Source organism: Cicer arietinum, chromosome 6, assembly GCF_000331145.2.
Source record: "Cicer arietinum cultivar CDC Frontier isolate Library 1 chromosome 6, Cicar.CDCFrontier_v2.0, whole genome shotgun sequence".
NCBI classification, from domain to species: domain Eukaryota; kingdom Viridiplantae; phylum Streptophyta; class Magnoliopsida; order Fabales; family Fabaceae; genus Cicer; species Cicer arietinum.
This window is the reverse complement of record NC_021165.2, coordinates 61,837,432-61,857,235: the sequence shown is the minus strand read 5'-3', so window position 1 is coordinate 61,857,235 and position 19,804 is coordinate 61,837,432. Positions and strand designations below refer to the sequence as shown.

The 19,804-nt window shown below is 35.1% G+C and overlaps 1 protein-coding gene across 3 annotated transcripts; it reads right to left on the bottom strand.

The window, feature by feature from the left end:
* Positions 1-994: 994 nt before the first annotated feature.
* On the bottom strand, positions 995-18,266 carry LOC101507530 (serine/threonine-protein phosphatase BSL3). Of its 3 annotated transcripts, none has more exons than XM_012717376.3 (22): positions 17,210-18,266; positions 14,299-14,359; positions 14,124-14,202; positions 13,940-14,019; positions 13,771-13,865; positions 13,570-13,669; positions 12,275-12,344; positions 9,888-9,989; positions 9,720-9,801; positions 9,079-9,258; positions 6,826-7,102; positions 6,026-6,263; positions 5,763-5,933; positions 4,910-5,148; positions 3,728-3,812; positions 3,544-3,642; positions 3,267-3,466; positions 3,106-3,181; positions 2,059-2,194; positions 1,833-1,972; positions 1,507-1,629; positions 995-1,419 (listed from the first exon to the last, which is right to left on the bottom strand). In XM_012717376.3, exons 1-21 carry the CDS (start codon positions 17,625-17,627, stop codon positions 1,546-1,548), a joined length of 3,012 nt encoding a protein of 1,003 aa, XP_012572830.1. In that variant the 5' UTR covers positions 17,628-18,266; the 3' UTR covers positions 995-1,419; positions 1,507-1,545. The 3 variants fall into 3 exon arrangements, with proteins under 3 accessions (XP_012572830.1, XP_004506227.1, XP_004506226.1); XM_004506170.4 differs by having other exon boundaries at positions 995-1,629; positions 17,210-17,928; positions 18,009-18,266; XM_004506169.4 differs by having other exon boundaries at positions 995-1,629.
* Positions 18,267-19,804: the final 1,538 nt, after the last annotated feature.

Sequence of the window (19,804 nt, the reverse complement as noted above, 5' to 3'; positions counted from 1 at the left end):
ATCATAGCCCGTGTGTGTGGCAAATGATTGTTGAAGATTACATTAATCCTGAAAGCCACAAAAATGAATATAATATGTTTTACAAGAAGTTAACTCAATACTTAACCAAAAGGACCAACTAAACCTAACATTACCACGTAAAGGGTCAAATTAACTGAAGAATTAAATATAAATTTTAATATATCGGTCAATAATAAATGTATTGCATTTTATGTTTGTTAACATATCACAAGTTCTTTATAGCGTTAATTCAAGACTTAATATAAGTGACCAAACTTAAAAAACGTATGGAACAAATATCAAATTTAACTAATATTAATTTATTTGTCAAAATTTTGAACAAAATCTTATAAATAAGAAATAAACGTATAAGTGAGTATTCTTATATTTACGTCTCAGACGTATGAACTAATTATGAACAGTTAATATTGAACGTAACAAACTTTTTATTGACATAATCGAAACTATCAGACTTGAGTTTAGATCATTTAATTAAACAAGCTTAATCCTAATATGGAGTTCATTAATTTAATTAAATAAATGAGTTTAACATGACATTCAATATATTGAGTCAATAATTCACAAATAGTTTGGCTCATTTACACCCATAATTGCACCCTAAATTTAACGTAACCCAAAGGGGTCCATTATCACTTTTCAAAGCTACTTTTTGTAGAAATTTCTGAGTTTCTCCATTTTAAGAACGAGCCACATAAGAAATGGGACCCAAATACCACCTACAAGAACGTTACTATAACATTATTTGGAAAATGTTGGTATCAACATTCCATTATGGCTAATTTGCACGGTAACTATTCTTATGAATGGAACAACTAAAATTTTATGTATAAATAACTAGTAGTCATGCAGTAAGGAGGTCTCAGATCACATGAACAAATCTTCAATAATAATAATAATGATGAAATATAAACTTAATTCAGTCCCCCAAACTCTTTGCTGCACAAGGAAAAATACATTTTTACCAAAATTCACATTTGTCAGAATATGCTGATTCACACAATTAATTGTACAGTACATGAATGATAGTAACACAAAGCAACACCTATGATACACGGACCCCCCAAGAAAGATTTCTCATATATCTCACCATTGCAGTAAAAAAAATTAAAACCCCATTGTCCTCATGAATGAATGATAACATGGGGCGATGAGTAAAAATATGTAAAATCAATGAGAAAAATAGCCAACACTGACAATCCATGACACAGACAACCATTAACTTGATTCTGTACCTATGCCTCAATTTACAATGGGTGGGTGGAACCCCGAATTCAACTGCTAGCTTCGTATATGTGGTGAACCTAGCAACAGGTACCGATTTTGCCTCTCGAACGTGTATCTTCTAAAGGGATGCAGAGTGACTGGTGAGAACCAGGACTATGAAAGCCTGCAAGCTTTCTGCGGTATTAAAGATCAGAAGCTCGCATACCCCGTAAATGGCATCATGCTATGTACATAACACAGAAATTCAGGCAATAGCACAACCTGTTATGGCATAAACGTTGGGGGCATTCGTAATTATCACTATATCCAAGCCAGCGAACCTCGGTCATTTGCTACTGGAGGACGACCTCTGGTTGGAGTTGGTGGTCTGTTAGCATTCAACTCCTGTACATATTAACCCCCAAAAAATTGTTTGCAATAAGTAAATTGCAGAAAGATAATTCAATCCCATACTATTTTGCAATAGGTCAGTTCAAAATTCACTTAGATGTGATAGTTAACAATGTGTATTTGATAGGTACAATATTAAGTAGCACTAAGAAGGAGCCAACTGCAAATCATTTGATGAATAATATTTGAAGGAATACCTGCATCCATGTATCTTCAATATGGCGTTCTGGTGACGTTTCTGGTGAAGAAAGTGCAGGTGGTAATGGATGAATCAGTTTAGGAACCACCACAAGATCTCTACCCAAAACTAATATTGCCCCAGCATTATTTGCGGTACCTATTTCCACAAGTGCCAATATTTAATAAGAAAGATCGTTTAAGGAGGGAAGTGCAATATACAAAGAACAAGCCAGAAACAAATACCGCAGTAATTTGTAGCTGAGAAAAGAGTGATCAAATGTCCCTGTGCAAAACGCTCAAAGCCATCCATCACACATTCGTGTGCACGAACAATCAGTTGCAGATCATTGTTATTGCAAAATTCCATGACACGATCAGGCTGCAACAGGAAACACCAATTAGGAGGCCATAATACCATGACAATATAGACAAATTAAATCTCTTGATATAGCACAAATAAAGAAATTATAGTACAGACAATATCTATCTAAAATCAGAAGTGCCTGTAACTAACTACATCCATCATAAAAGGGAATCTTAAAATTATAGGAAATATAACGTGCTGCCATTGACTATAGCATCAGTAATCGAGAAGGGACTACATGAGAGATGTACAAGCAGTACAACTCCTTGAAGCTACAGTACAAATAAATGGAAATAATCAGTTCTGTTATCTTTCCTACTCCGTGTCTATACATAAAGTGTCACTGGCTAAATATTGGTAAAAATCAAGATTTGTTCCCTCTCTTAAATCAATCAGGATCGTTTGATCCCTGTGTAAACCTAAGCACTAATCATTGGTTATAAAAGGATCAAGTGTATTGTTTCTTATTTCTGCATTTAGCACATAGAGATTCTGAGGAGATTATGGCTCCTCAATTTTTTAGGATTAGTTTGATGAACAGACCTGGTTTTCTCCTATTTATTTACCCTCAGTAACCAATGAAAATCATTTCGCCGCACAAAGCATGGCTTCAAATATAATTGTCTAATAGATGTGCCTTACTATTGCAAACGTTTTAGGGATAAACATTGTACAATTGAATTTAAAGTCTTATACAATGCTTCAAAATTCAGTACACCTATTCATCAATAGGATTCCTAGAATGACGAAACAATTAATACATGAGCATTCTAAGTTGATCAAATTCAATCAAATAAACTGTATTAATCAGTATTAATAAATCTATCATCAAATGTAGTATCTATTCATATAAATATCCAGGCAAATTGCAACAAATAAACAAAATAATAACCATTTCACAAAATAAGCAGGTAAAAAGCACTCACCCCAAAAGTAACTAACCCCGGACCTCTAGCATTTGGCCGCAGCCCTTCTACGCTGTCATTCTCAGTAGGATCAGACCTAGAGAACCATTTCATGCTGTCATTCTCCAAAAAATCGTAAAATAGATTGTCATCAATATGTAAAAGAATACAAATGCACTAACCACAATAGATCCATCAGCACAATTGATCCTGCTTCCATTGTAATAGGACGCTGAATATTCTCAATTTGTTCCAAGTGGTTTATTGAACGACCAATACCCCCATGCATGCAAATAATTTTTTTCTCAATTAGAGCTGCAAGAGGAAGCCAATTAAACAGACGGTTTATCCGGTGCCATGTCCAAATTCCATCCCTCTCACCCTGATCAGAAAATTAGAATGTTTCTTCAGTACCCACAAAATAATATAAAATATTTTCCCATGTATGAAATTCCTTACCATCCTCTCAATGCACTCAATTCGAAAACCAAAAAGGGCATTAATATCTGCAGCTTCATGGTTTCCACGTATTAAATGAACATTGTTTGGATATTCAACCTGCAAATTTCACATAATCATATATAAACCTTACAAAATCAAACATGATAAGCAATACAAAGAAACAACTATACATCCATAGTACCTTCAAAGCAAGCAAAAGGCTTATCGTTTCCAGGCTGTGTTGGCCCCTATCAACATAATCTCCTAGGAATAGATAATCGATATATCTGATTGTCATCGACACAAAATTAGCAAGAGAGAAAATTGAAGGCCTAGATCGTTAAACATGACTAGCTATAAAAGAAGAAAAAATCGGGCACTCGTTATTATAATTTATAACAATATACTATTAGACCAACGTATGAAAAATCATTCGTTTATATGCACTAAATCTAACAACTTATCTAGTAACTAGTAAGCTATGCTATCCAACGAAAACTGTCGCAACAAATTCCCAATCGAAGCACAATGTTGAGATCCCACATTTACAAGAGATATGGTAAATGAAGTCCTTCATCTTATAAAGGCTTGGGCAATCCTTACCTTTTGAGCTAGCTTTTTAGGCCTAAATTCTAAAATGTTTTGGGTTGGGATTAGGTCTAGCCGAAATTTTAAGATCTTTGAGGGCAAAGTTAAGCCTAGTCCAACTTTTAAGATGATATTAAAGCCTATCCTTGATATTTGCATTACAAAACTATTGCACAGCACACAGTATTTATATAGGCTAGATCTTCTAACTGATTTTAGAATTTCTAACAGCACTAACTAAAGCTGACACACAGCGGCTAACTATACGACATGAATTCATTGCTGATTTCACAGCAAGGATGCGATGTGTGCGGCTAACTATACGACATGAATTCACTACTGGGTCAGAGCTCATTGCAAAGCACAAATACCAATACTAATACTCTAGATGTTCAGTCTGGGACATGAGGAAGTGTGTAAAGATTCCACATCCACTAGAGGTATGGCCATAGTAGTCCTTAAGTTATACAGGCTTGGGCAGTCCCCACTTCTTTAGCTAGCCTTTGAGGTTGAGTTAGGATCAACCAAAAATCTAAGACAAATAAAGTAATGTTCAATCTAGCATGGATTCCACAGATAATCAAACAGAAATTGGTGACAAAGTAGCACAAATAATTAAAGAAACATGTTGTCGTTTTGACCTCTCATTACACTAATAACCATGCTTTAGACACAGGTAAATAACCTATTGACCTTCTAAGCTACAAAATAGACATCAAAATGCACCCCATTAATGGCCGAAAGTAACTACCCATTACTCACATATAAAACCATCCCTGGGAACTAAGGAACTTACGCAATGTCACCAGCAGTTGATGGAGCGCCATACTCATCAAAGAGGCGCATGAGATCCCCAAACTGCCCGTGTAAGTCACCAAATATTTTAATTGGTGCCCTAAGCTGTATGACAGTTGGTTCACTAGAAAATATCCTCTCTGCACTATCACAAAGATCTGCAATTTCATTGCAATCCAAGAAAAATTGCCGACGAACTGGTGGTTTCCAGCCACGGGGCTTTAAGAGGTGTGCTATGACCTACGTAGAAGGTCAAGAAACTTAATTAGAAACAAACTGAACATAAAATGAAGCCAAGCTTGATGAATTCAATAAAATAAGTATGAGAAGTGATTCAACAAAATAGGTATGAAAAACCCAATGGGAATCTATATTCAGTACAACACACTCGGATGAGGATGTGATGGAGTGCAACAACAAAAGGAAAGTTAATGAACATAACTTATCAGATGTTCTGCACCTGACCCATTGCAAAATAATTAAAGGAAATATCAAGGTTAACTCATTTCTGTTGTTTTAAACCAATTAGAATAATGCATTTGGTCCATTCCTGAACTATTAAATGATATTTAAATATATATATATATATATATATGTGTGTGTGTGTGTGTGCGCGCGCGCGCGCGCATGTGTAACTTTTTGAATAGACTTTATTTTCATCATCTGATGATGTGTTTTCACATCATTTAAGTTTGATAATGATAACCACCATTAGAGAGGTTGAAGAATTTAATGAAGTGACAATACAGAAACCATGGTGTCAAAAATGTTACGGTAGAATGAGAACATTTTCCACCATTGCAGGTACATGTATCCTTTGCACTCAGTATAACTAGCTAAAGAGACAAATATACCTTCTTTGGGACACTATTGATAGACATCTGTCGATCTAATAACTTTCTAGCAGCAGTTGCACTTTCTGGAGTCCCATAACTGACCCGCCTGCCTTCATTTTCGAACTGATCAATTGAAAGCTGCCTAACCATGCCACCTAATGCTCCACCAGTCTCTGCGGCAATAACCACCTGGGAAAAATTTCGGACAACATTGCACTTGAATATTTCATGAAAGCTTGACAGTATAAATTTTCCTTTGGTAATCAAGATGTACTACTCACAGCTCTGTGATGCAGCCTGACTCCACCAGAAGCAATGCTATTTGGCCCTGCAGATTCAGGCTTAATCATGGAAGATATTTGCTTCCCACTAGGGGTAGCCTCAGCCCCACGGTCCCGATCAGGTGATTCAACTTCTCCATTCTCTTGGCGTGCCTTGGCAGCAGCCAGTGTGGCACTGATAGCTTCAGCTTCTGCCGCAGATGCTTCAACAAGATACTCAACTCCTTTGCTAGTTCTCCTGTTAAAAGTTTTTCATAAGTTATGAAGCCAAAGAAGTAACAATTTAATATTTCCCCCAATGAGACAATAAAAACTACAGTAAATTATACTTCCCTCAGCCGAGAGATACTTAAATCACGCTACTCTCTTCTCTATTTTCAAAAATCACACTTCCCTCCCAATCCCATGATAGATTAATTAAATGTTAACAAACCTCTTCGGGGAAGTTTTATTTCTGACTTCCAGTATAATTTTGCAGGTTTAAGAGTTCAGATGATAAATGAAAATTTTGGAAGAAGTTCCAAAGCCAAATAGTAGGAGATTTTTCGTTTAATATTTTAAAGTATTAAAATTAATAATAGGGTTTTCACAATTAATTGCCAATGACACTCATAGTTGCAACAAAAGGAAAAATCTATTGGGAGATTAGTTTACATTGAAAGTATTAAAATGAAGCTCATTTCATCTTACAAGGGAAGGGATTGTAATTTAAAAATTTATGGGAGGACAGTATAATTTAAGTATCTCTACTCAAGGGATAGAGTGTTATTACTAATTAACCTAAAAGCTATCATACATACCTAGACCCCTGAAGCAAGGCATTTTCAGTGCTGATATCAGTATACATGTCACCATTTACAGGAGGAGCAACTGGATTTCCCAAAACAACTGCGCCATCAGCAGTTGCATCAGACATTGTTTGCCCTGTCCTATCATCAACAAATCCATATCGTCCTGGTACTCGTCCCATTTGTACATCAGACGCAGCTGCTGCAGCAGCAGCAGCATGCGAAGCAGCACTTGTTGTTTCAGCAGCAGCAAGATCTTCAGCAACAAGCAGGTCATCCAGCAAGATTCCTGCAGCATAAACACAATGCATTATGATCAGTCCTGCTCATAAGGTAAAAAAGTTAGAACTTACCACAAAATAAAACTGTGGAGTATGAAAAACATCTAAGCAGGGACGGACCTATGTAGAAGCTAGTGTGGGCAATGGTCTCCACTTATAAATGTGTGTGTTATTATAATAGTCTTCAAATGTATTAAAATTATGAAAACAAACTTAAATGTGTCTTTTATTAGTCACTATAGTCTTTAAAAATGTCTTTAGTTAATTAATTTAGTCCTTATTTTTTGTTAGTTACTTTGGACTATAACACTGCTAACAAAAAGACATTCAAAAAGGTGTTTGTAATTTTGATAAATTCATATACTATAACATTACATGCGACAACATTTAAAAGAGATATATGGTGCCTCCACTACTAAATTCCTGGGTTCATCCCAGCATCTAAACTTGCCAAATGAACAGGGATTGATGGGAAATGCTCAAGAACAGCCCAAATAATATTATCATAATATAGATCAACAAGATAATTTGATGTGTGCAGAAAACAGCAACTGAGTTAATGAGAATTATCTCTCATAATTGTTCCCTCATGTTATAGTCTATGCCAATCTAAGTTGTTAATACATAATAGCGCTGCAATCGCACCAGTATGGCACAGAGCAATCGCACCAGTATGGCACAGAGCAGTGGCAGTGGCTGGCCACCACTGTGAGGGTAGGTGCAGCGCAGATTAAAATTACAGGTGGAGCGCCAGAGTTTGCGGCACCGGCGGGATTATTGGAGTGGCACAACAAAACCACGTCAGTGTAGGGTTTCAAAACCCAAAAATACCTTTAAAATAGAGACGTTTTCAGGGGCATTTTCGGTATTCTGTGCACTAAAAACTCTATCCGTTGTTTCCTTCTCTATTCTGCTCAAATTCCAAAAGTTCCCTTTCCTCCAGAACTTCCATTATCTGTGAGCAGAACAAGAATGCAACCCAACCTCTGTCAACCCAGCCTCCGCCGATCCAGAAGTCGTTGACCCAGCCACCGCATCTATCTTCTCCTAGCAGCACTCCTTCTGCGCAACCCAGTATGTATTTCTGCCTTGCTTTTATTTTTTTTCCCTTTTTTTGAGAATAGAACAGTGGAGGCACATAAAGGGTGTCACTTTTAATTTCTCCCCTCTGTTTTAGGCTAATAGCGCGGAGCAGGTCTTATTTATTGTGTTTTTCCCCTGTTCAGCCACTGCAACTTCAACTTAGAGACTTAAATTTCTGTTTCCTTGACTTCTGTTGTATTTGTATGTATGTTTTCATTGCTAATTATGAAGATTTCGTGAACTGTAAGCCATTTGTTTAATTTTACATTAATTATGTGCATTTATAGTATTAATCGTGTAGTTTGTCCAAAAAGGGTTCAAATAGTGGTCATTCCACCACACACTATCCCTGTTTCGGGGTCGACCAGGATTGACAACTATGATGCCAATGGTAAACTAGTTGAATAGTAATACCCCGTGTTTCTCTCAACAGTCTAGATAGATATGCTCTACACAACTCTATTTTTCCAAAAGTTTCTATCTCCCAACTCTTCTAGCATCGTTTAAGAATTATTCATATTCTGATAGAAGACAATAAAATTTTCTACCACCATATCCAAAGAAATGAATTTAATCAAGATTTAGTAAATAAAGCATGTAAACCAAACACGGAAACAAAATCCACCATCAAAGTCTTATGCCATATGATAGAGTTATAGTGAAGAACAGAATGAGTCAAGGCCCACATCCTGACCCAGTACTCTATCATCATATCATGAATCAAGTACAATAATAGACCATTTAAATCTAAGTGAAAACCAAAGAGAGAAAAGTAACTAAATTGTCACCGGATAGCAGGCTGACCTAATGAATTGCAATGATCAAGCTGCCACATGACTCAAGCAAATAGGAAATAGATTCCATGAAAATGAATCTACAAAAAATCAGATTTATGACTTACCCCCACGTAAACCACCATAAATAAAAATTAGGTCACCAACAGCAGCAGCTGCATGCCTGCAACGCCGGACCAACTCCACTGAGGCATCTCCACCAGCTGCATCAGCACTGTATCTACCCGTTCTTGGACTAGTAACAACAGATTTTGTATCACACCAAACACCAGCAGCAGTGTCCAACACTACAATGGAAACAATAAATGTTAAAATAAACTTCTGAATATAGCATCGACCGACACAACAATAAATCTTGCCTTCACCAAAAATAAAAAGAACACAAAATTACCATTTGTAAAATATAACTAAAGGTTACAGCAGCAACTAGGCACCAGCAAGCTACCCTACAAACAGTAGCTACAACAGTAATGAAACTCCAAAAGTATTTATTATTATTACTTAAACAAAGTCATCCAGATTTCCACAAGAATACCCTCTTTCTACATTTCACCAAAAATAAGTCACTCTCTTTGTCAAAATATGAAAGTTGCATGTACACAAGAATGCAGGAAGAAATAAGATAGAGAGCAAAGACATAAGAACCCATAGCTAGTTTGGTATACTTGCAATCATGATCAAACATGGCTAAACATCAATGTACCAGTCAATGAACACACAAATTTTAAGCACCACCACAATCAATTACCTGCAATACTCGACGAATCTTCTACCATCCGTCCTCCACCAAGAGCCCCACCAGACACATGGAGCCTTGCATTAACAAACACCTAGAATCATCAAAAAAGTAAATTATGGTCCTTGGAATATATGAGCAACTAAAAAATAGAATAAAATAAAAGGAACTGTATCTCACCGCTGCATGCTGATATCTTGGAGATGGTGAGACACCAGGGGCAATTGCCCATTCCCATCGGCCATCTCTATGCTTAGCGAGTCCATATGCACTAGCCAATGGCTGTATTATAAAATTTGGGAGGAGGGACATGGGGGAATCAATATACGGCAAAATTTTAGAAGTAAACAGTTTAGATGAGTCACATAAAAATATCTATAAGAAGTTTAACAAAGTTACATGAATCACACAAGTAGTGTTTGTTTATAATAAAATGGCACTGGAACACAGAAGGAGAAATTGATATGAATATCATCTGCTTGAAGGAAAGCATCCAATTTTAACTTGCAAGTGATAACCTGCCTGCCTGAGCAATTAGTGATCTGGTGGAGTTATTGGAACTTCAATACCCAACCACCAAACAGTACTCAATTAGAAAAGCATTCAATTATTTACTGGCAGATTCCATCCTTATCTATAGGCAACTCAGATTCTGAAATTAACTCTGTGAGCACTAAGATTCAGCCACGATACAAATTCGGAAGGTAAAGGCCAAAATGAACAATAAAAATATGAAAGAGAGCAAGAGAGAAACTATACTTGGTCAAGCAAAGGCAATCTACGAAGATATCATTGTGTTACTACTAGTTAATTGGATTTGTGTTGCAGAAAAAAAGTGGAGTTGTATTGGGTCTTGGAAACTAGGTGTCTAAAGATATTGCTTGGACAGTTTGAGTGGTTATGGCATTTTCCCCTAAAGTGTCAAGAGTTGCCTTTCTAGGGCAGCAAGTTATTAGCCGTAAGTATGATTTAAATTAGGTCGATGGAGATATCAACCCAACAATCACTTCTATTCAGTCTCAAACTTATCCATTGGTGTTCATCTCCCAGAGATAAGTGTCTTTTAGATCACTGGTTACTCTTAATCTATGTGATGGCATCGTTCCATAATTTTATAATTTTGCTACTACATGGATTTTTTCCCTATAAATAATTTCTGTTGTACTGATGGTTTTTGTTAAATTGGGGTTATCATTTTAGCAGAAATTGGGTGATAGAGGCAGATAAGTATCATTCTTTGGATTTGTATGAGTGTACTGACTTCCCTGCATATTGTAATAAGAGTTTAAACTCTGGATTGTTCTTGTTTACCTCTCTTCAAATTTTTCACTCACTCCCTAGTTCTCAAGGTTCCTCCTAGCAAAAACTATCTGGGAAGTCCACAGCTCCTACTCTGAAGAAGTCCTTGGCTTAAACAGCACTTGTTAACGGGCTTAATACAAATTATCTGCTACAGATTTGCATGCCTCACATTGATCCCTCCCATGACATGTGAGTAATGTGCAATTCAAGCTCATAAACAGCGAATTTCTGTATTGAAAGGCAGCCACCAATCTACTGATCAATCCAGATTTCAAAACTGTCCTGTTGCATGCCTAGTATCATTGTTTTGTCTGTTTTATTATTTTTTCAACTCTTGAGAATATCTTGTCCTCACCCCTGGTGTCCTTACATCTCAAAGTTTAAATAAAGAAAACCAACAAGCGCAGACCTATCTAGTGTGTGAGATCAGACAACTTGAGCAAACTATCATAGTATCATATCCTACCTCTTTAGCTTAAGATAAACTCTTTTCTTCAACAAATACACAAATGTAAATTGTAATTAACTCTGGATGGGTCACTGTACAAGCAAGCCATTGACAAAAGGATAAAGCAAAAAGTTATTGTTGGGATGTGGTACTAAAGTGTTTTGGGCTGATTACTGTTTACTCTCATTGAGCCCAGGCTGGGGTCAATTATTCTTTGTGCCATAAGGTTGAAGCTAACCTCAGCTGCAAGTTAGTTACAAGCAACCGCTTCTGTTGATATTGTTGAAAAACGGTTTTCTTCTTCAACCAACACATATATATAGATTCACAATTCTGTGATTAGATTAATTAATTTTCATTCTTCATTTTGTAAAGGGAGAGAAAAGAGAGCTTTAAGAGAAAAGTTGAGATCAAGCTTATGAGAGTGATCTTGTCTCATTATAACACTTTGATTCATAATGAAATCTTCTTAAGCTCGGATTTAGTCCCTCAGACATAGGAGTTAATCTCTGAACTGGGTTAACAAATTCTTGGTGTTGATTCTTTTCTTCTATATCTGTTTTGTTCAATTGGTTTCTGCACATATAGTAAAATTCTGATTTCTTCAATTTGAAATCCGTGTGAATCAATTCTTGCTGCATGCAAGCTTTGATTAATTCAGAGTTCTTAATTGAGTTGATTTTAATATTGCATCAAGTTACAACAGATATCAATGACAAACTCAGATACTTTTATGACGAAACAATTTAAAGATTCTTTGGTGAACCAAATTAACAAAATGGGAAAGGGACAAGTTCTGAGCAGACGGATAACTCACAACGCTATTGCCATCCCTCCCTCCACAAAGCAGAAGAAGCCCATCAGAGCGTGCACTTGCAGTTGCATACCTACCCAGAAGTAAATGAAAAAACAGCAACTCAACCTCACATTATAAAAAATTTCAACCACAACATGATAGCCAACTATAAACAAATACAATAAAAGTTTTCCAAAGTTATTTCATGATGACATCAACCATGGTTCATAAAGTATTCTACTGTGCTATCAGAAGACATAGCAACAGTGAGCTTACTTCATTCCAGAAATAAAACATTGATATTTCTTAACGATGTAACTAAAATGTGTCAAGATTGATCATATAATAAGTAAATAACAAAGGAAAAAAGCTCACCCAAAGTCAGTTTGTCTCTAATATGAGCAAGTAAGGGTGTATCCGCCCTTCGATCATTTAGTGGGTTAAAATCACGAAGAGCTTTATTAAACTGAAAGTGAATATGCATCATATTCCCTTACTTGCTCATGTTAGAGACAACCTCAATTTAAAGCAACCTTTTCCATTACAGAATGATAGTATTTAAAATTTCACACTTTGCTTCCAAAATATTCCACATAATATGTCAAACTTCAATTCATACAGCCCAACTCAAGATTTGCAAAGTCATTGTCATCACACATAAAGGCAACCATACATAAAGGTGATCCTGCTCTGATATCAATAAGCTCCCAAACTGAAGAAAGAATAAAGCAATGACTAACTAATAAACCAGCCAGAACAGAACACACAAAGCAATAGTAAACAAATGAATATTATGCTTGACATAGCTGAACTAGTAAAAGTACAGAAAACACAGTTTTCACTCATTCTGTATATATAAAACCAAATGTATAGATTGAAAAAAAGAAGAGGGAGAGAAATAGGACATTTAAAACAAATATAAAGACATTATTGATCTTAGACGTGAAAATAGTTTAAAACCAGGTGGAACCCTCTCATCGACATCCAAAATTATACAATATGATACCAAGCGAAACAAAACAAAAAAATCAACCCAAAAACATATCAACCTAACAAACAAACATATTTACATAATCTAACAAACTGGAAACAAAGGGCCAAATTCTATATTCTAATGAACCTAGTTAATGACTGCCCTCACACGACCTAGTTCAAGACATCAAAGCTTTGAAACAAGAAAAACTGCCCTCAGAACCTATCTCAAGACATTATAAGTACGGAATAGGAAAAAGTGTTAAATACATAGCATTTTAAACTAATATGAACATAGTGAAGTCAAAATATTAGTCAAAAAAGTAGAATGGTGGACTCCGTACATGCATGGGGGCGGACCCTCTCCTTCTGGCTCCAATTTGCGCCATTCATATGGCTTGGCAGCTGTGTCTAAGGCCCATACATCAGCCAAAGGTCTCTTTCCTGTAAAACAGGGATAAAACAAACGTAACATACAATACAATAAATTTACAATCAGAAAGCAAACAACTGAGTCAAATATGCAAAAGCAGTTGGGTGTCTACCATCATTGCCTCCAATTGCCATGAGATACCTCTGCCCCACCAAAGCCATAACATGGCCATAGCGTGGACCTGGTCCAGGCCCTGGAACACCAACTCTACATAACATCCAGAACTCACAGATCAGATAAATGCAATTATGAAGGTGGTAAAGATAGGTTACTAGTCTAACCTATGCCATCGTGGTCGTTGCTGTGTGAGATCAAGAACATGAAGGTCCTCTGCTGACAAACCAGCAGGACCAATGCCGCCCTGTATTAAGATGCAACATTCCACTAAGAATAAAGCTAATTATTAATGGAAATGAAACATAAACCAATACTGAGTAAACATAAGAGATAACCTTTCTACACTACCTGAATAACTACCATCGTTCCCACAGCAGTGGCTACATGTGCAGCCCTTGGGGTCGGAGGCTCTCCAAAGGGAGTTATCCTGCATTAATTTTTTCAATTAAGCGCTAAAGCAATGCACATAAGGGCATACAAGCATTAATCAAGGCCGAAAAAAATAATCTAGTTGTAAGTTTACCTAGACCATTTATTAGTCAGGACATCATAACAGTGGACGTCAGCTGTGGCACCAGCTAAACCTGCAGGGCAAATGTAATATGCCAGTCATGGTGAATTTCAAGCATAAGCACTTATTTATTGAATCAATATCAGTTCTTATTCAAAGGAACAAATGTATAAAAGCTAGACAAACCATTACTCAACTTGCACTATCCCTCACAAGGTGAGAGAATGTAATGCCAAATTCCCATTAAATTAGGAAATTTAAGGCTGTGTTTGGATTGAAGTTTTTGCATACACCCGTTTGATTAAAATTCATTTAGCACACAAACATTTGGTAACAAAAATGATCTTGTTGTAATGTGATTTGTGTTTGGAATTTTTTTTTTTTTTTGCAAACGTATGTTACATAAAATGAAATTTGTTTAACTGATATTAATCAAAAGTACTTTTGGATACGTAATTACCAAAAAGGTATTAGCATTATAATGTAGTATCAATAGCATATTTAATATCACTTTGTCACATAAATTAATTCTAATCTGCAAAAAAATTAATAAGTTCCATTAACAAGCATATTCAATTAATAACTATAATTTTGGAAAGGTAATGCACATTGTTGACACATTTAATGTGAAAACCACTTTTCTTAATTCTTGTGAATTCATCAAAGAGGTCTTTACATATAGGGACAGAGGTAGTATAAAATAAATCAGAATTGCTCTTAATTCACCATTGTCTTTTTCATGGTTTTAAAAGATATGCATTAAACAATTAATAACCTAAAGTAATGCAACCTTCTGTTCTTTCAGATCTTAAGCAATTCTTGTCATCCAATCACACACTTATATTTAAATAAATAAATGACGTGAGGACATTGAAGGGCATCCAAACGAAATAGGAATTCCACTTTCAGGTAGAGACAGAAGGGCTTGGAACAGGAAACCAAAAAGGCATTAAATCATGATATAGAGCAAGTATTATTGCTTGCCTAGAACCTTTGTACTTGTAGCCTGATAATAAATAAGAAACCAAACATTCTTAGTCTGGTTTTCTTATTCTTATTCTTTGATCGATGAAGTATTTTAAATGTTATATAATTGAGATTATTACAAAATAAATAAATTATCACCTCACAAACAGCAACAGTCAACTATCAAACATGTGAAACCAACTCATGTTGTGGAATTAGGGAGAATTTACTATTGACACTGCTTCTTTATGTGATTTATGAAACCAGGCATTTAGGTATTCAGAAAACATACAAAGAAGCAAAGTATGCAAACAACAATATCTAAACAAATATATAACAGTTCCTTTTTTAAAATCCAATGTTCTATGAAGTGAAAGTAATATTTCCTCAATTCATAATCAGCATTTCAAAAAATATATTTAGCAGTGTATATATGACATATGCAAGAGGCAATGGGAAAATAGGAAATTAAAATTTTCAGACACACTGTACATAGTCCACAGTAAGTGGGACTACGGGTCCACTGGCCCAACCAAGCTATGAGTGAAGCCATAAATGATAATTTAAATAGAACCTGACACTCAAAATAAGCATAGAGGGAATAGGGTAGTAATCGACAAAATTAAATTAAACTGATTGGCCTGGAATAAAACAGAATCAAGAATAATTGAAAACAATGGAAAGAACCACTATCCATGGTTTGGACACTATTCTGACCAAAGAAAAGATAGTCAACAAAATGATGCATTTCCTATCGTATATTTTTCGCCACTTCCTGTCCTATTCTCTACAAAAGGGGGGCAGAGAGCCATGCAAATGAAAATAATTTCAAAAAGAAAATTTACAAAGTTCCAATTTTATTGACCAATTGAAAAAAGGGAAATCAAACTGCAAAATTGGTAATAATTGTATACATTTTCAACATATTGTTTTCGTATTGCATAACTGCATTATGAATAGATTTGAATAAACTTCTCAAGAAATACTTATAGAAAAAGAGATATTAAAAGACTTTTAAATATTAATATCTCTACAAGTTGAAATTAGCTTCAGCATCTCAATTTTTTCATAAACACTCTCAATTAACTTCTTCAAAATTTATAAGCACTTTTTCGTAAATCAAAATTTATTAACTTATTTTAACTGAGAGTTTGTTGTAAGTTATGAGTCTATGTCCCCATGAAGATGTAACCAAGGCAGTTTTTAAGGGAGCCACAGTTTCCATGACTACAAACATTTAGTGTATGTTTGGTTTTTCCATGGCAAAAATTGATTTTGGTTAAAAGTTGATTGAATGGAAAGTGGTTTATGGTTTGATAGATTGGTGTAAAAATGAACTGAATAATAAATTTTTAGCTAAAAAACATGTAAAAGTGATTTTGGTTAAAATTTGATTAAATGTAAAGTGATGTATATTTTGATACATTCATGTAAAGTGAGTTGAATAATAAACTTAAAATTAAAAATCATTTTTGGAGGCAAAAGCTTCAAATCTCAATTTCAAATTAGAATCTATTTTGTAGACAAAAGTAATTCAACTCAAGAACACTCAAACATGTCTAAAATCAATTTTATGTGTCTACAACCACTTTTACCTCGCATAAAATTGAATCCAAACATACACTTAGTTCATAAAGGCTAAAAACAAAAAACTGCTTCCAAAATTGTATAGGCCTGGAAACTATCCCTTTGTCATTTCATTTGCATTTCCATAACCTAAAAACAACAATGTAATCGGGGCCTTTGCACACATCAAAAATAACTACATAAAAACCTACTTGTACAGCTAAATTAAATTCTGCTTTAAAAGACACCAATCAAGCATACAAAGCATCAAGCAAAGTTTCCAGATTTTAATCAAACTAAATACCAGTTCCAAAACACTCACCAACTGCATCTACATTACTAGCTGTTTCAAGAAAAAAACCTAATTAGCACATGAAAGTAAAATACTTACGTATGCCTGCATTTCCTGCAGATGAAGGAGTCCCTGAAGCAGCAGAATTTCCTTCGAGTGCAGTCGCACCACCGAACAAAATCAACCTCGGACCAATATATCCCGGCGTTCCATCCTCTCCCACCGCCGGCACAGCCGTCAACGTGTGACCACACCGCGGCCCCGGTCCATCCTCCTTCTTCTCCAAAATCGCATTCACAACTGTATAACTCGGCGCAAGCCTCGGACCAACAACCGGACTGTGCTGCACCTGAGCAGCCGCAGCTTGCTGCTGTGGTTGTTGCTCCGCTGGAGATCCACCGCAAGACGACGAAGAAGAAGACGGCGTCGGCGTCTCCCCTACCTGCTCTCTCTCTTCATCGTTCTGTACAACTGAGTCGTGATCGTTCTCCGATACCATCGAAGAATCAACATCCATTGTTTAACCCTAAGATTCGAGCAACTCCGTTAAGATCGGAGCTAGAATTTCCGCGAAATCGCGTCCATAAGCTAAATTTCACACGCCGCACGATTGAAAACCCTAACTCAGATCCTCAACTCTTCAATTCAGAGAAGAAAATAAAAAATAAAAAATAAAACTCGTAAACCTTCGCGAATTCGATTAGGTTTTTTTCTCTTTTTCTTTTCTTCTCACTCTTTCGTTCTCTTTCTAACGAACTCGAAGATAGAAATGAAGCGGTGAACGAAAACGAAACGGAACGGAGAAGAAAATCTCAAGCCTTCAGCAACACAGACACAGTCGTTAATCAAAAATAATTAATAATTAATTTAATTAAAAAACAAAAATAAACTCAATTACTTTATCTGAGACGAAAGGATTGGGTTTTTTCTCTAAAGTTTTTTCTTGCTTTTTATTTTTTTTATAAATAATTATTTTGTGTTGATTCTTTTGTTTTGGGGTATAAGAGAAGAGGGTGAAGTTAGTGACCGGAATATGCCGGTAGGGGCTTGAAAGGAAGAAATTTGGGGCGGCGGAAGAACGGAGAACGGAGAAGAAGTAACCGGAACAACCGGGGATTAGTTTAACTATCAACGGTGTTCACCGGTTCCTTGTTCTAAGGAAAGTTGGCCTTATACAACTGGGTTGACAACTAAGCAAGGCGACCCCACCATCTTGTTTTTCTCTTTTTTAACGCATTGTTTTTTTTTTTTTGTGACAAATTATCGCATTGTTCTAAAAACAAAATTTGGTGTCCACGCACTATATTTGGAAGACAGATAAATCTTTTTGGTCTATATTTCTTTTTTTTACAATTTTTTTGGTCTATTGTTATTTGGGTGTTTTATTGCTAGTTATCTTTAAGTTTTGATTATAAAAAAAAATATTATGTGGATATATTAAATTTTTTTATTAAATATTGATATAAATTTATTTTATATTGGTGATATATAATTTTTAAACTCTATATAAAATCTACAAAAAAGATTAAAAAAAAATCTATTTTATTCTCAAACACGTATGTGTATCATTTTTCGGAAGGTTTTTGTGTCAGCCATCCTAGAGCAATAGTTATATATACATCGAAATAAAAAATATAATATAGTTATAATATCAAAATATTATAAATATTATACAATACATGTAATGATTTATTGAAGTATCTCATTATCATTAACAAATAATGATAGAATACAAAGTATTTATATGTGAATACAAATGAGAAGTAGTATAACAGATTTAAATGTGAATCAATTACTTTAATTAACTAAAGGAAATAAATAAAAGAAAATATTGTCACGTAGAACTAACAGGATTAAGTCAATAATACAAACTAAATTAGAATAGAAGTAACTATATCTAATAACCTTTCTCAAACTATTGCACATAAGTCCATTAAGCCCATCTTAGAATAGAAAATTTGAAATAACTTGGGAACTAAACATTTGGTAAAAACATATGATAACTATTGGATAGAACTTATAGGCAATAAATGAAACAACTTTGGTTGAAGCTTATCGCAAACAAGAGATCAATCAAGTTTGATATGTTTGGTGTGTTTGTGAAATTATGAATTTGTCATGATGTGTTTAGTTGGCTAGTTATTAATGTTGAGACAAAATCTCTCTCAAATGATTTTAATGATAACAGAAATACTTAAAGGATTATGATTATGGTTAATGACTAATCTGTGTTTTTGAGTGAACTCACATAAGAAAACAGGTTATTAATCATTAAGACAAAAAGGAGAAAAATATGATTCAAATCTGGAGAATTGAAATTCAAGAGGATGACCTCGTAAGAGGATGAAGCTTCAAATCGGCATAATACTCATCATCACCAAAAATGTTTTTTATTCATTAAAGAAAGGAAAAACGGTATTAAAGAATGAAGAAATAAAGCATTTGAAATAAAGAAGTCAGAAGGCAAAAGAATAGATACGAGCATGACCAGTACTATGTAAGAAGATGACAGTACTAGGTTGGAGGACGGTTCTATAAAGTCCACATCATTCTCAAATGTTGAAAGCAACTCATCATATCATGTGCAAATGCTATAAGCAAACCTATATATCATTCTTGTATGATTGAAAAAACAATGTGGAGTCAATCTATAGAAAGGAACAACATACAAGCCAAAAATAGAAGCATTCACAT

Excerpts from the sequence above, each read along its gene's own strand:
- LOC101507530 (XM_004506169.4), bottom strand. The coding sequence starts at position 17,627 with ATGGATGTTGATTCTTCGATGGTATCGGAGAACGATCACGACTCAGTT. Across the intron at positions 13,866-13,939 it reads CAACGACCACGATGGCATAG|AGTTGGTGTTCCAGGGCCTG; the intron begins GTTAGACTAGTA and ends GATGTTATGTAG. Across the intron at positions 5,934-6,025 it reads TCAGGCTGCATCACAGAGCT|GTGGTTATTGCCGCAGAGAC; the intron begins GTGAGTAGTACA and ends AATTTTTCCCAG.